We start from the raw sequence: 15,802 nt of genomic DNA, 5'->3' as shown, positions 1-15,802 counted from the left end.
GACGTCATTGGCTAGGGTGGGATAAAATGAGCACATTATGCTTGGACAGTATAAAAAAGGTCCATTAGCCTGCGTTTCCCAGTAAGCCCGAAGGCACCGTGAGAGGAATAGAGAAAAATCACTCAGAACCTTGCCCAGACTGTGGGTCTTCTTGCTGGTTCGGGGACCATGGCTCCACTAATTTCTTGTGTTGCTCTATCGTACAGTACTATCATACAGTAGTAGAAATATTTGATGTTCATGAGTGTTTTTCATCTTCCAGACAGTTTTCCATGTGGAAAATGTCCAGTTTTAAAATCTTACCTTAGAAATAAAAATTACTGTGCTTTACCCCATCTCCCTGACATCTTGTCAGGAGTGTTGGTGCACTCTGGAGGCCGAGGTAAGTGTAGCTCTGTAAGTTCAAGGTCAGTCTGGTCCACTTCCCAAGTTCCAGGCCTGTCATGGCTGCACAGTGATAACCTGTCTCCAGAAAAGGAAAACAAATCCTGCCTCCGCAGGGGGTGGAAATCGGAAAAGGCCTGTGCTCTCTGCAGCTCCGGCTGCTGATCCACCAGCATGGTTCTTTGCCATGTGAGACTTCTGTGTGGAGGGGAACAACAAAAATAATGTGAAAATGACTAAAGTAGACTAGTATTTCTGGTTCCCTTTCCTTCAGAGCACAGAAACATCGACTTCCTGTGTCCTTTGATGTTTGGTATGGCTGTGAGATTTGATCAATGCTATGACGGCAGAAGCCACTGTCTGATTGCTTTTGTTTGTTTGCTTCTTTGAGACAATGTCTCAAGTGCCCAAGCTGGCCTCAAACTTGGTATGTAGCTGAAGCTGGCCTCGGACTCCTAATCCTCTGCCTTCACCTCCCAAAGTCCTGGCCTTAAAGGCTCAGGAGACGCTGACACTCCCTTTAGGAAGGTGGCATCCATGGGCATGGTGGCTCACGCCTGTAATCCTGCCATTTAGGAGGCTGGGACTGGAGAATTTCTGCAAGTTCCAGGCCTGCCCGGGCTACAGAGTAAGACCCTGACTGTATAAAGAGTGGAACTCCCTGCAGCCTGGCCCACACTGGAACTATGGTCCAAGCAAGAAACGTGTCTGTGCTGTTTGAAGTCAGTGCAATATGAGAGCTGTTTATAATTATTCTGCCTCCTAGCTAGTCCTGATTGACAGAGATAGGAAGCATGCTGACATAGGACTTTGGATTCTGCTGTTGGTAGGAACACAAGTGTCCAGCTTTGGGGCTGGTAGTGGCAACAGCCGTGGTTTCCCAGTGGTTGTAATAATGAGTTCCTACCACAACGGTGCTGTGGGCTTTAACACTGGCAGGCGATGGAGCTCAGAGTGGCAATGGCTGTGGCTTCCTCATCGGGCTTTGTGATCTGGCTTGGGTGTCAGTCCTAGTAGCTTAGCCTCAAGACCATTTCCCAGTTCCCCTAACAATTCTGGGCTAAATAATCTCCTTTAGCAAGTCCCTTCTCTGCTCTAACCATCCAGTGTAGATTCTATTGTTTGTGAAAAAGAACCCTGGCCGGCAAATTACTATATTTTGAAAAGTTCATATCCCATTGATTACAAGAGGCAAGTTACTTTACTTTGTGAATTCCTAAGGGGAAAAGGGACTAGAAATCTATTACATGCCATTACTTGAAAAACCCCTTCTGATTCCAAAGTTGTTTAAGCTACAGAAGAAATAAAAACCCTTAGGATCAATGAACCACATTTTAGCAAATGTGGACTTCCACCCATAAAACCATGAAATTGCTAAGTTGTTTATTGTTGTTTTATTTATTGAGTTTTTACATTTAGTTGGTGGTGGCGGCAGTGGTGGTGGCGGTGGTGGAGGTGGTGGCAGTGACAGTGGTGGTGGTGGAGGTGGCGGTGGCATTCCAGAGCAGTGGCTATAAGAGGACAACTTGAAGGAGTTGGCTCTTTCTTTCCATTATGTGGGTCACAGGGATCCAGTTCAGGTCGTCAGACTTTTCAGATGCCTTTATTGGCACACACACAAGAGACAGAGACAGAGAGACAGAGACAGCACACTGTACCTGTGTATTGTATCACCAGGAGAGGGACCTCCACACCTAATCCTCATCAGTGCAGAAATCTATGCTCACTCAATCTTAGGACAATCCCTAAAACAACACTAGAAGGGCAGTGTTCCTCAGAACAGGGAACTGTTCCCTAACAGTCCTTTCTAACACTGAAGAAGAGATCTCATCATTGTGAATAAAAGCTGGACAGGCTAACCAAGGAACATCTCAGCCAGAGATGTGAGCCAGCAAACAGGCATCGTGAAGTTGTCTAGTCTCAGAATTTTATTATTTGTGGCCCCAAACATATAGATGATGCTGTGGATTAGTGACAAACATGTAATGTTTCATTTTTATTCCATTTTATTCTCTATTTTTCCATCTCATTGGAGGGACAGGGCATTAGTTTAAAGGTAGTCAAAAGGTACTGGGCTTATTAAAAGTCATATTCCTATCTCATGGAGACCTAAGCAGATCATGAAGGGACATTACCCAGAGAACCTGTATTTGAATGGTGGTCCTGTAAAATAACCCTCAGAGGTATTGGCTGAGTCGCCCTTCATTAGCAAAGGGTGAATTTATTGCCCCCCCCACACACGTAATTTCCCATAGTCAAGTTGGTGAGACCTAAACTGGCTGTGGCAATTACTTCTGTTAGGTTAGTTGAGGTCAGAAGACTTGTCCACTGTGGGTGGGTGACACCATTCCCTGAGCTGAGATGATTCAGGACTTTATAAGTAGGAGAAAGTAAGCCGAACACAATTATTCAGTACTCCCTGCTTCTTGACTGTGGATTTGATGTGGCTCCCCTGTCATGGTAACTACAACTTCATATTAAAAGCCAAAATAAACTCGTTTGTTTGGTTTGGTGTCATTGTTTTGTTTGTTTTTCCGAGACAGGGTTTCTTTCTTCTTTCTTTCTTCCTTTCTTCCTTTCTTCCTTCCTTCCTTTCTTTCTTTCTTTTCTTCTTCTTTTTCTTTTTTTCTTTTTTTTTGATTTATTTATTTATTATATATACAATGTTCTGCCTGCATGTATCCCTGCAGGCCAGAAGAGGGCACCAGACCCCATTACAGATGGTTGTGAGCCACTATGTGGTTGCTGGGAATTGAACTCAGGACCTTGGGAAGAGCAGTCACTCTCCAGCCCCTTAACTTTCTTTATTTAACAACCCAAACAGGAAAAGTAACTAAGACAGTGAGTTTTCCATTCTTGCAACAAACACTTGAGATACTCAACATTATTTATCTCTTGGGACTTGGTCTCACTATGTAGCCCTGGCTGTCCTGGAATTCACTATGTAGACCAGGCTGGCCTCGATCTTACAAAGATCCTCCAGCTTCTGCCTCCCGAGTGCTGGGATTAAAGGCATGAGCCACCATGCTTGGCTGATATTCAACTTTTAAAAAATAAAAAGGAGCAAGATGGCTTAGTGGGTAAATGTTTTACCACCAGCCCTAAATTATCTGAGTTGATTCCTGGAACTCACTGATGGAATGAGAGAACCAACTCCTGAAAGTCTGACCTCCACACTGTGCGACTCCTGCAAACACACACACATACACACACTCACACACACACACACACACACTTAATAAAGAAATCATACATTCATAAATATAATAAAAAACTGTAAAGTAAAAAGGTTTATTTTGTCTCTCAGCTTTGTAGGAGACTGTGACTTCCTGGCTTAGTTCCTTTGGGGCTTGTACACATCAGGGTAGAAAGAGGACAAAGCTACCTGCTTCTTGGCCCAGACAAAAAAAAAAAAAAAAAAAAAAAAAAAAACAGAGGAAAAGATTCAAGTTCCATAGTCCCCTGCCAGAGCATCCCTGCAGTGACTCAACACTTCCCACCTCCCAATAGCGCCAACCTGGGGCCCAATGTAACACATGGGACATTCTAGATCCAGATTCTAGTTTCTGAGGATATTTTGGAACTATATACAGAGAAAATGATGTGTCAAAATAGCGAGCATTTGCCGTTCTGTTCTCCTTGACCTGTCTTCTGGACGTCACCCACCCCACTTCCGTAAGGTTATCATGTGGGTCACGATAGCCGGCTGGACTCCCTTTTCTTGGCCTCTGTTGAGCAGTTCAAAGTCAAGCAAATCCGAGTAGTTTCTGAGGGATTTCAAATTGCATCTCAAAAAGCAGCAGTGGCAGCAGCAGCAGCAGCAGCAGCAGCCCCTCCACCCGTCTCCCCTTGACTACCTCCACAGTAAGAGTTTGATATCTGGTATTGCTCCAAGTCTTGTTTTCACCATGTGGGCCAAGTGAACATTAGAGGCCATACGAGACTGGGGACAACCAGGGCATGCGGCAGGCTCTTGGGACAGTTTAAACCAGTTCTGACTCTCCTTAAGTGAGCTCATATAGTGTTTTTGACTTAACTTTCTTTCACCCTGCTGCACACACTCACTGGACATCCTTGCTAGACCTCAGAGCCGCTTACCCATGCCTACTGAACAGCTCCAATAAAGCATCTCATTGGCTCCTCAAATTTGACATCTCAAAACATTATTGCCCAAGTCCTTTGCTGAAACTTACATTTAAATTATATTTATTAGATGGGGGGGGGCACACATGTACTACATACAGTGAGTAGCATGGAAGTCAGTGGACAATTGGGGTCAGGTCTCAAGTTCCACCACACTGATCCCAGGGACTGGACTCATGTCATCAGGCTTGGTGGCAAGTGCGTCTACCAGCTGAGTCATCTCATCAGCCCCTCCTATGTGTTCGTTATCACTAGATGTTGCATCAGAGTGTTGCAGTTACTAAACAGCTACCCCGAAATGTCCTCTTCGAACTTCTCGTTTTTTGAGTTCTGCCTACTGATGTTCTTGAATACCCCAAATGCCCTCCCACTCTGTTTGCCAGCAACATTTTTAGCTCCTCATCAATACCCGTCTTTCTTTCACCCTCAAATGCTTTCAAAACTCCCTTCCACCCAACAGTCCAAATCATCCCTCTAATTTCTGGATATGATCACATCACTCCGATGCTCAGAATTCTTCAGTGACTCCCCACTGTTTCCAGGATAAAATCCGGACCCCTGTGGCGGGGTCACAAATCTGCTCACATTACGCTCAGATGTGCGGCCATATGTCTCCTCTCTTTCCTATAACTGATCTGATCTTCCTCACAATACCCCCACCCTGCTGGGTAACAGGGGGGAAACTAAAATTAATCCATTCTGACAAACTCCACGGGGTCCGTAGTTTATTTTAGACAGCCTCTAACACAGTAGCTTTAGATGATTCAGCCCTTCAGATTACTTCCCCTTCTCCTCTTCAAATCGTATCCAGGTTTCCAGCGGGCTTCTTGGAAGGAGGGGCCCTGCCCCTTAGCCACCTGGTCCTGGGGGTTATGTCAGTGGCATTTGCTGTTGCAGTCGGTGTGGTATTAATGAGAAATAGGAGAAATAGCTACTATTACAACCATCTTGTAGAGAAGAAAGCCCTTGTTAGAAGAGTCAACAAATTTGCCCAATGTCACAAAGTTAGAAAGTGGAGCTGTGAACCAATACCACCACGACTCCAGTAGACATTTTTCTGTGAGCAGAGTATTCCAGAGAGAAGTTAAGGCTGAGTATGGGGCAGTGAGAGTCGCCATGATAAAATTGATCGTCCGTGGACGATATGTAAGCGAGACAAGAGGGGCTCAGATAAGAACTCTTAGGAATCACTGAAGGGCTGTGTAGCTCCGTGGCGTGCATGAGCCCAAAACCCTAGGTTAAAACATCACTGCCTTGTGAGGGTCAGGGAGACAAAGGCCTGCTTGACCGCTCCTGTCCGAACTGTTTTGGTCTCAGGAGAGCTATCAGGATGAAGAGGCAGGCATCCATCAAGCCTGGATCTAGTTCAACTAGAGCTGAGCCATTCTTCAGGTGTTTCAGGCTCCCTCCAGCAAGCAAAGCACAAGCTCCTGACCAACACTGGGTGAGAAATCAGTAAAACGCAAAAGTCTTGTGTTGCCAGAGATCACACTGTTCTTAGACAAGGGGCAGTCTATAGGAGATGATGCAGAGTGGGGAGGGGCGGTGTAGAAAGATAAGGGGTGAGGAGGGGCAGGTGTGGAGATGCGTGGACTTTTTCCAGATAACAGGGACAGACTTCTCCCAGATATGGAGGGGTGGACGGTGCAAGAAATCACTGCAAAAAGGTGAGCCTGGCCCTCCACCCTCAAGGGATGAATCAAAACAAAGTGGCCCCTTCACCCCCCCCCCCCATCACCACCACTCTCGCCACCCCCCTTCCGCCCCTCCCTCCTTCTCTCCTGCACCAGGACAGTCGTGTCCCACCCCAGAGCACAACCAATGGTGCGGGAACTTGACCCGACCAGCCAATTGAACGGCGGCAGCGGCACAGAGCTGGCCCCGCCCCCGAAGGGCCGCAGGCTGCAGGCCACTCACGAGGCGGGGCTCTTCGCTGTTTTTGCTGCCCGCCGAGCTCCGCCGAGCTCAGCCGACTCCCTCCCGCCGTAGCCGAGCCCAGTCGAACCCAGCCGAACTCAGCCGAGCCCAGCCGAACTCCTCTACGCTCCAGCCGCCGCCGCCCGAGCACCGCCGAGCGAGCTAGCTAGCGGCCCCGGCAGCGGAGGAGGCGCCGCCCCAGGGGGAGGAGGTGCCCGCTCTCCGCAGACCGCCCGCGGCAGAGGCGGCCCGGTCGCGCCCCGGCGGGAGCGGCCGGCGGAGGCTGCGCGGCCCAGGGGGAGGGCCCGGGGAGTGGACGTCGCCCCTGCCCGCCTCCCACCGCCCCCCGCCCTCAGGCTTTCGAGCCTCAGTCGGCGCTGAGCATCCCGCTGCCCCGGACCCTCCCGCGGGCGCGCACCGGGCTTAACTCAGGTAAGGGGGGGGTGCTCCCCTACGGGCAGGGGCTCGAGATACAGAGATCCTGAACGGAGATGAAGAGACAGTGACCCACACAGAGACGAGACACATCTTGAAGGAGAGATAGACAAAGACAGAGACACATGCGAGACGCACAGAACCACAGATGCCGACCCCATGAAGAAAGAGAGAGACATGTCCTCGAGGGCAGAGGGACATAGAGTCGTGAAAAGAGAGATTCACAGAGACAGACTGGTGGAGAAATGAGACACACACATGAAACACTCAAAACACTCTGAGATAGGGACACAGAGACAGACAGCCACACACCTTCACAGAGGTAGGTATGGAGGGACAAGAATGCAGATCCAGCAAGGGACAGAGAGGCAGGAAGGTGTAACGTTTAGACACACACACACCTGACCAGGGAGGCAAAGTTCCAGGGAAAGGCACACCTCGGCACACAGCCCTGGATAGACACAGACCCACACATTCCTGCCAGGGCCTCCACAAAGTTCCATTCTGTGCGAGCTGGCACCTCTGCAGCTTTCCTGGACTGGCTTACTGCAGCCTTGGGAAAGAGAGGCTGCCCCAACCTCTACAATGATGGTCATAATCCTCTTCCTCCTGGGCCTTGGGCCACCTCAGTCCCGCCCACCAACAGCATGTCTGAAAGCTAGAGGCTTGGTGGGCAGGGCTAGGCTATACCCACCAGTTCCGAGGAGAATGATATAGAGGCTGCCTGCCTGCCTACTACTGCCTGCCCACTCTGGCCGTGCCACAGTACCAGGGGCTTGGAGCCAGGCCCGAGGATGGAGATACTGGCTTTGGGAGGTACTTGAGCCTGCTGGGACTTAGTGCCCTCTGCCTGAGAGGCCAGAGGTGGGAGAGGGGAGCTGTCCCCTTAGGCTTCTGCCCACTTCTTCCCCCTCACCTCCCTCTACTTTCCTCTGTACTTCCCCAGGCTCTGGACTGCATGAGGGCATCTCCACTGCCCAGGAATCATTGTGTGTGGACAGGACAGCCTCCTTGGAACATCGGCCATACCAGAGTTGTGCCTCGGCATGGGCCTTGCCGTTGAGGCAGCTCCGCAATCTGCGCTGGCCTGAGGGTGCTGCCTGTCATGGGGGCAGCCATCTCCCAGGGGGCCCTCATCGCCATCGTCTGCAACGGCCTTGTAGGCTTCTTGCTGCTACTGCTTTGGGTCATTCTCTGCTGGGCCTGCCACTCTCGTTCTACTGACGTCGATTCTCTCTCAGAATCCAGTCCCAACTCCAGCCCTGGCCCCTGTCCTGAGAAGGCACCACCCCCCCAGAAGCCTAGCCATGAAGGCAGCTACCTGCTGCAGCCCTGAAGGCACCTGGCCTGCCCTGGAGTCCTGGACCTGAGTGTACCAGAGTCAGAGTGTGGCGTCTGATCCAGTTCAGCCAGTCTGGGGTCCAGAATTTAGAGTCCAGTCTATTTGAAGCTGGACCCAGCAGCCTAGACTGTAGCCAGCCTGACTCAAAGAGAGCCCTGAGTAGCCCTTCAGAGACAGACCTGGAGTGGGGGGTTAGGAGTTGGTGCTAGGGCCAGGGCCATCTGGACTCTGCTCCATCCCAAGAGCCAAGGGCTGTTTATCTCCCTAAGCTCAGCGTCTCTGAGCTCTCTAGGTTGGGGAAGCAAACTGGAACCCATGGCAATAATGGGAGGGTGTCCGGGCTGGGCCCCTTCTCTGGTCCTCCCACTGTTTGTTGGATAATAAATGGAACTATGGCTTACTCTGAGACTTCTCCTCTTCTTGGAGGCTGTGTGATAGAAAAAAATCAAAGGGACGAGGTGAGCTTTCAAACAGGTTTATTTGTGTAAAGGGAGTGCAATGGAGGTTGAGGGTCAAGTCATGGAAAAAGGTGCTGTGACCTTAAGAACTAGAACAAGGAAAGCAAATACTGGGACTTGATCAGAGTGAGGTACTTAAGCATCCTTGGTGCTTAGGCACCCTGGTACCCAGGCAAAGGGCTGGGCGTACTGGATTCAAAGAACGGGGCAGGGCCTGGGGCCAGACTCTCAGGCTTTGGTTTTCACTTCCCTCACGAGGTTTAGCAGTTTGTCCAGTTTTGCGATCTCCACAGCTGGTCCCTTCTGCACCTCCTGCCCCTTCTTTTCCTAAGGGGAGGGAAATAACCGTAGGGATGGTGAAGGACCGGCTGCCTCATTTTAGGTGCCACCCTGGCTCCTCTGCCCAGCCTGCCCTAGCTATTCCCTGACCCTCCTCTGCCCGGTAAATATTGGATTCCTGCTGCTGGCACTCAGTCCTTCCCCTGCTCCTGTCAGGTGACTCGGAGCCTCATCAGAGGGCCTGGGAGGAGGATTCCAACTCTAGCTCTGAGGCTCAGCCGGGGCTCCGTGCCGGCAGGAGTGGGAAACGGCATTTTTATCTCCAGATTCTCAGAAGTCAGCCAGGGAGAGCTATAGGCTCCGGGGAGAGCTTTTTGTTAGGACCACCCAGGCTCAGCCCTGCAAAGAGGAGATAGATGTTGCTGCAGGAGAGAGGCAAGGACTAGGCCACAGGTGTCCTCATCGGCTCGAGGAGGGGTGCCACTCAAAGCCAGACCTGATGTGCCATGTACCCAGGGTTGGGGAAAACACTGGGAGCCGTACGGGAGCAGTTTTCCATGCGACTCCGTGCAGTGGGGACTGTCTCTCAGGTCCCGAGTGTCTGACCCTTGGTCCCACCTGCAGGCTTTCCAGTGCTTCCACTACTAAGTTGGGCCCTGAGAAAATGGAGTTTGGGCACAGGTATGTTTGGCCCACAGGCTTGAAAATTCTGTAGCAGGCCACATCGGTCACATTCTCCCTGCCGTCCAGACAGTGGGATGTGGACTGTACCGAGACAGTCTGGGCAGCTGTCGCCCCTCCTGCCACCACCTGCGCCCACTGCTTCCTGGCACCTGCCCAGCCACACCTGCTGGGGCTATAAGGTCAAGGGAGCAGCATCAGAGCCAGCGGGCTCCTTCCTGGCCCCACCCAGCGGCAGCTACTCTGCAGAGCTCCAGTTTCCTCTGGCCTTGACCGCCACACCTGTCCCCAGGTCTGTTCCCGCAGCCCCTGGTGCGCAGTCTGAGGCGGCTCACTGCTCCACTCGGAGGAGCCACAGGACGGTTGTCTTTTTCTATCTTCCCATTCTCTCTCCATAATTAAACTGTTTCTCAGTCTTACTCCATCCTTTGGTATTTAAGGGTCCTGATTTTTAGTTCCATTGCTGCCATTAGTCCCCCAAGACTGGACAAGTCCCTTCCTGAGCCTCGCTTTCCCAACCATACAGGAGGAAACGAAAGGCAGTTCTTGACCTATGATGGCAAGGGCAGGAGAGATGCCCAGGGGACTTCCTTTTGTATGAATCACTTGAGTGCTGACAGGGTCACCTCACAGGAACTTCTAATTCTCCCAAGTGCTAGCCCCCACTGTCCTTGCTCAGATCCTGGGTGATTTAGGTTTCCTGAGTCAGAGTTTCGCTCCCTCAGTCACAACTGACCCCTGCTTTGTGAGGAGATGGAACTATGATAAATCTTGCTCCCCAGGATCACACTGGGTAGCATTCCTTCATATCTACCATGCTCACGGTGTCAGGGCTGTGCCCCTCTCCTAAAGGGTGTCCAGCTCTGCCATCTTAAGCCTGCCCCTCATTAAATTAAGAACAGATTTTATCTGTTCCACAAACATTGCTGCCTCCTTTCTCCCTCTGGAGGCCAAGGAGTTGGGCTCAGCAAAGAGATTTAGACCATGCCTGACTTCCCCCAACCCCCAGAGCCCACCGCAGCCTGCGGGCCACAGCTGCAGGCGCTTAGCAGCCTTCTGAGTATTTATAGCCAAGTCCACCCCCTCCCCCAGCTGGCTACAATTACGGGCGTCCATACTCCCAGCCCATGCCTCCCTGGCCATGGTGGGGAATAGTCCATGCCAGTATCCAAAGGATGGTGCACAGTGCCTGGCTGGGTAGGAACACTTGGAGAAGACCATAGCTGAACAAGACCCTGCCCCAAACTGCAGTATATGCCTCAAATCATACCCTGGAGGTTCAATGGTCAGGGCTACTTGGCTGACCCTGACCCTGGCCCCAAGCTGGGCAGAGAGCAAAGAGTCATTTCTGCTTTCATATACAAATGGGTTCTGTTTTATTTTTGTGTTGGGTCCCAAGGCTCTGGGTTCTAAGGCCTGTCCTGTGAGGCCTGAGCCTTAAATCTGAATTTGGGCTCAGGTATAGATTTGAAGTCATCACTCTGGGTTTTGTGTGATACATTTGGGGTCCTTGGGCTGGGTCTTCTCATCATTAAAGACCCAAAAAACAGAATTCAGAACTCAGAAGGAGGCCTGCATCGCTGCTGACCTAGTTACCCTGCTCATGGCTCATTTCCTCCTTCCCTGGGTAGACTCCTGGCTCCCAGTTCAGGGATCACTGGAGCTGAAACTCTAAGCCCAGCAATGATGCTTCAGCTAAGCCTTGAGTCCCTCTCCTGGTGACCTGACATACTTACAACATCCTGCACTTCCAATAAGCCAATGATGCCTGCCTCCCCCATGTTCCAACCCCACTTGCCCCTTGGAAATCACCCCCCCCCAGCCCTCCAGGAAACTCACACGCAGTGGATCAAACTGATCTCTTACTTCACAAACCCTTCTCCCAGCCTCTCCATTCAGGCAGTGGCACTATCCTTACCCTGAAGCCTTCGTTCCAGAAACCTGGGGTGGCCTCTGACCCTCCCTATTACCCCCTCTCTCTTGATGGCAGCCAGGACTCCCAGAGCCCATACCTTCGGCATCTTTCGCAAGTTAGGAGAGAGCTTGAGACAGGTGATGTGCCCACGGTCATCACCCACGATTATGATGGGGTGGATGGGATTGAACTGCACGTGAGTGATCTTGTTCTTCTTCTTGGCCACGACGGGCTGGTTGCAGATAGCCTCGTACTTGTTGACAGCTAAGTCAAACACGTGGGCCTGCAGAGAGGTTGGTGTCACCAGTCACGTAAAGGAGGTCTTGCTCTCCCACCTTGGACTTTCTGGGAACCCCACAGCAGGCCGTCAGCACAGCCCAGCTGGAGACAGCAGGGGGGGCTTCATGCCAGTTACCTTTCTTCCCGTGATGAGGGAGTGAGGATGAAAAAGATTAGAAACCTTACGTCTATGCAGACTTAATATTAATATTAATAGCAGCTATGGGGAGGGTGTGAGAGGGGACGAAGGGAGCAGGTAAGGGGGAGTCAGAGGGATGGAGAGGACAGCCATCCCTCTGTCCCAAGATGGGACAAACGATAATGTCATGTGTGAATAAAAATACCACAAAGAAACCCGAAGCTTTGTAAAAAGAACCAGTAATGGCAGCTACCATTTATCCAGTCTAATAAACTTACCATGTTCCAGGCTCTGGGCAGGAGTGTTACAAGGTTGGATCATCTAATTATACCCCTCACAACCACTCCATATGGCGGTTCTGTTACTATCCCGATTTTATAAATGAGGATTTGGAAGCTATTGGAGGCTAACTTGCTTGTAAGTGACAGAGCCCGGGGTTTATCCCAGCTAATAAATACAGAATGCTCAGACTTTGATGCCTAAGTGCCCAGTAATGTTTGATATTATCTTTGCCTCACCGGGAGTCCGAATCGCTATCAGCCCCTGCTGTGACAGCTAACAGTGTCCCTGCTTCTGCTCTTGCCCAGCTACAGACTGCGGTCCGTGCAGTACCCTGACTTCCCTTTAAAACAATTTCTCCCAGTCTCCCTGGAGCCTCAGTGTGCACAGCTTCCCCGCCTCATCTTCAGAATGCTGCTCCTATGGGGAGGGCGTGGCAACACATGCCTTTAATCCCAGCACTCAGGAGGCAGAGACAGGTGCACGTCTGTGAGTTGGAGGTCAGCCTGGTTTACATAAGAGGACAGGCAGAACTACATAATAGAGAGATACCGCTTCCAAATAAATAAGTAAATAAAGGTTCAAGACTTGCCATTCAGCTTCCAGTATGAGTTTCACCTCACCAAAGCCTTTCCTAAGAAACTACCTGGCTCCCACTGCCACCCCAGGGTCCTACTATATAGCTCAGTCTGGCCTGCTGGCACTTGCTATGTCATGCAGACCGGCATCAAACTTTTGATCTCTGGCTTCTACCTTCTGCATGCTGGAATTATAGGCATAGGCATGAATGACCAAGCCTGGCTTTCTCTGTTCGATATAACAGCTTTATTGAGATAATAATTCACATTCTATAAGTCTCATCCATTTAACTTACCTAAAGTATACGCTTCTTGGTTTTAGGCATGCCCACTCATCAAGTCATTATCATAACCAATTTTAGAGTGTTTTCTTTACCCACAAGGCAAACTTTGTACTCATTAACAGTCACTCCCCATTTTTTTCTCAACCCCTCTGAGGCAAACACAAATCGACTCAGCATCTCTATAGATCCATCTCTTGATATGAGGCATACAGGGCAAATCTATTTTGGACAGACCATATATTTGTTCTTTTGTGTCTGGCCTGTTTGGATTAGCATAAACTTTTCATGCCCTTCTATGTTATCATATGTTCCTTGTCTGCTGAATACGATCCTTTTGCATAGACATTGCATTGCTTGCTATTCATGACTTGATGGACACTGGCTTCTTTCATTGTTTGGCCATTATGAATAAAGCTGCTATAAACATTTGCATCCATGCTCCACCCTCTTTTGGTCCTCGGCTCTAACCTGGTGAGAATGCTGGTGCCTGTTTTCTGTCTTCCTCTTTACTATAACGTGAGCTCCATAAAAGCGGGTGCCTGAACTGCCAGATCCTAGCCTGGAACTGAGCACCGTGCTGGCCCTTAGTAACATGTTCGTGGGCGCTGATTGATATGGGGGTGATGCCTTAATCACTAGATTCTTTCCTTGGGTGCAGGTGCTTGTCAGGCTCTGTCAAATTCCATAAAGAAAACAAGCCTGCACCTAAGAATGTCCTCACCCAAGGTGGCTTCTGAGTGTCTGTCACACTCTCCTCAAGCTCCTCAGACCAGCTTGGGCACTTCTGGAGATGGGGGTGGGGTCTAACTCCCTCACGGGGACCTCAAGGAAGACAACTTCTGGATGGCATCTCAGCTTTCCAGAGGGCTTGCTCCCCAAGGTGCACGTTCCTTTCCTTCCTTAAGGCCCCCTGTGATGAAGAATTCCTCCACACCTCCCTGCATAGCCTGCACTTTAAAATACACAGTTCTATGTCCCATCGTCCCCTACTGACCTGGGGTAGCATGTGGTGGGCTCTCTAGAGACCCTGAGACACCTCCGGGTCTCCATGGTGGCTCTGCAGGGTGAGGAAGAACTACTCACCTTCCCATCCGTGGTGACTGCAGCAAACACAGTGGAAGAGTATGGTGCCCAGGCCACGTCACCCACAGCTGAGTTCAGATCATAAATGAACATGGGGGTCCTGCCGTGGCAAAAAGGTCAAGCTCATTAACTCAGAGGGTTCATAGTGCCAGAGCCGAGGTGAGGCCATGGGGCTGGGCAGGGCCAAGGCAGGCCTCTCACTTGATGGTGTGGTCCCAGATCTTCACTGTCCAGTCAGAGCTGCAGGACATAAAGACCTTGGTGTGGTACGGGTTCCATATCACAGCGTCCACTGCCATGTTGTGAGCATCATAGGTGTCCAAGAATTGGCTGGAGTAGGATTTAGAGCACTATGAAGGGGAGGGGGTGGGCGATTCAGGAAAGCTGGGCTCAACGGTGAGAGCAAAGCCAGCTGTAACCTTTTCCCCTAGGAGCCCTAGAGGACCAGCACCTGAGCCCGGCTGTCCGTCATCCCATCTGCATCACCTCCCAAACTCCCAAAGGAGAGGAAGCTCTTATGGGCTGGGGTTCAGGCTGGGCATGGAGCCCTCCTGGAGGGTGAAGGGAGGTGACTGAGTAAGAAAGTGACTTCTCTCTCTGTTGCAAGGCAAAGTGGGTCTCACACCCTGGGCAAGGATGCGGCACAGCCTAATCTTTTGTCCAGGCGAGCGCCTTGGTAGACACAGCCTTGGATTCACCACAGCTCGGACATCATCCACGCCACAGTGAGCATCACCCCACCTTGTACAGGCGAGAACAGGTGTGGAGCCAGGAGCGGACTCAGATCCCCTGATTTCCCGTTCAGTGTTTGTCCTGGCCAGCAAGCCTCTCTTCCTCCCTCCAGGAGACAGAGTGACTAGTCTTTCCTTCCCCTGCCTCTCTCCCGCAGCCACTGGGAGGGGTGGAGAGGGGGTGGGGACCTCTTTTGCATTCAGACCAACTCGGGCTGGGCCTCTGGGGCTCCCGGGAGGCTGTCTGTAATTAACATTCTGAGTCTCTGAGCCTAAGAAAAGCTCACAGCAAAGCTATTTCTGGATGATGGAGGTTCAGAGGGATGTTCACCTACTAACACTGAGACGCGGCAGAACACCGGCTGTGAGGTTGTGTCCTGCTGGCAGCTCTGCCCCTCATACTCAGAGATGAATCTGTTTGATACCTGTCCTTCAAAGCCCAGCTCAAGTTAGAGCTCCTCCAGGAAGTCTGCCCAGAATGTCCTAGCTCCCCCAAGCCCCTACTCCCATGTCTGCCTCTTAGGAGAGAAGGAAAGAGATGGACTCAAGTTGTTCTCTAGATTCTCCATCACCTTTCCTGATTGTAGCCCCTCTTCCTGCCACCCGAGCGGACCAAGACATGCATTCTTCAGCTGGTGAGATGGCTCGGCAGGTAAAGTGCATGCCGCTAAGCTTGATGACCTGAGTTCAACCCCAGGAAGACTACAGGCTGTCTGCTGACCTCCATATATGTACTGCGGCATGCATGTACATCACCACCAAATAAATAAATGTTAAAACAAACAAACAAACAAACAAAAAAGAGCTTGCAGGAGAGCTCAGTGGCTAAAAGTGCTTGCACTAAGCCTGAAGACTGGAGTTAGAGCCCCACCAAC

The 15,802-nt window shown here is 50.8% G+C and overlaps 2 protein-coding genes across 2 annotated transcripts in view; one reads left to right on the top strand and one right to left on the bottom strand.

Annotated features, from left to right (window-relative positions):
• The first annotated feature begins 6,781 nt into the window (after positions 1–6,781).
• On the top strand, positions 6,782–8,552 carry Enho (energy homeostasis associated). The gene is made up of 2 exons (XM_038348379.1): positions 6,782–6,876; positions 7,826–8,552. The coding sequence occupies exon 2, from the start codon at positions 7,985–7,987 to the stop codon at positions 8,213–8,215; it is 231 nt and encodes a 76-aa protein (XP_038204307.1). The 5' UTR covers positions 6,782–6,876; positions 7,826–7,984; the 3' UTR covers positions 8,216–8,552.
• Positions 8,553–8,907: 355 nt separating this feature from the next.
• Dnai1 (dynein axonemal intermediate chain 1) overlaps positions 8,908–15,802 on the bottom strand; it is a 44,234-nt gene continuing 37,339 nt past the window's right edge. The window contains exons 18-21 of the mRNA XM_042055953.1: positions 14,398–14,546; positions 14,197–14,296; positions 11,652–11,837; positions 8,908–9,006 (exon numbers count right to left, since the gene is read on the bottom strand). Coding sequence (XP_041911887.1) covers positions 8,908–9,006; positions 11,652–11,837; positions 14,197–14,296; positions 14,398–14,546 — 534 coding nt within the window. The remainder of the gene's footprint in view (positions 9,007–11,651; positions 11,838–14,196; positions 14,297–14,397; positions 14,547–15,802) is intronic.

This window comes from Arvicola amphibius, chromosome 11 (assembly GCF_903992535.2).
Source record: "Arvicola amphibius chromosome 11, mArvAmp1.2, whole genome shotgun sequence".
NCBI lineage: Eukaryota > Metazoa > Chordata > Mammalia > Rodentia > Cricetidae > Arvicola > Arvicola amphibius.
The sequence above is the reverse complement of the archived record's forward strand: the minus strand, read 5'-3'. Positions and strand labels throughout refer to the sequence as shown.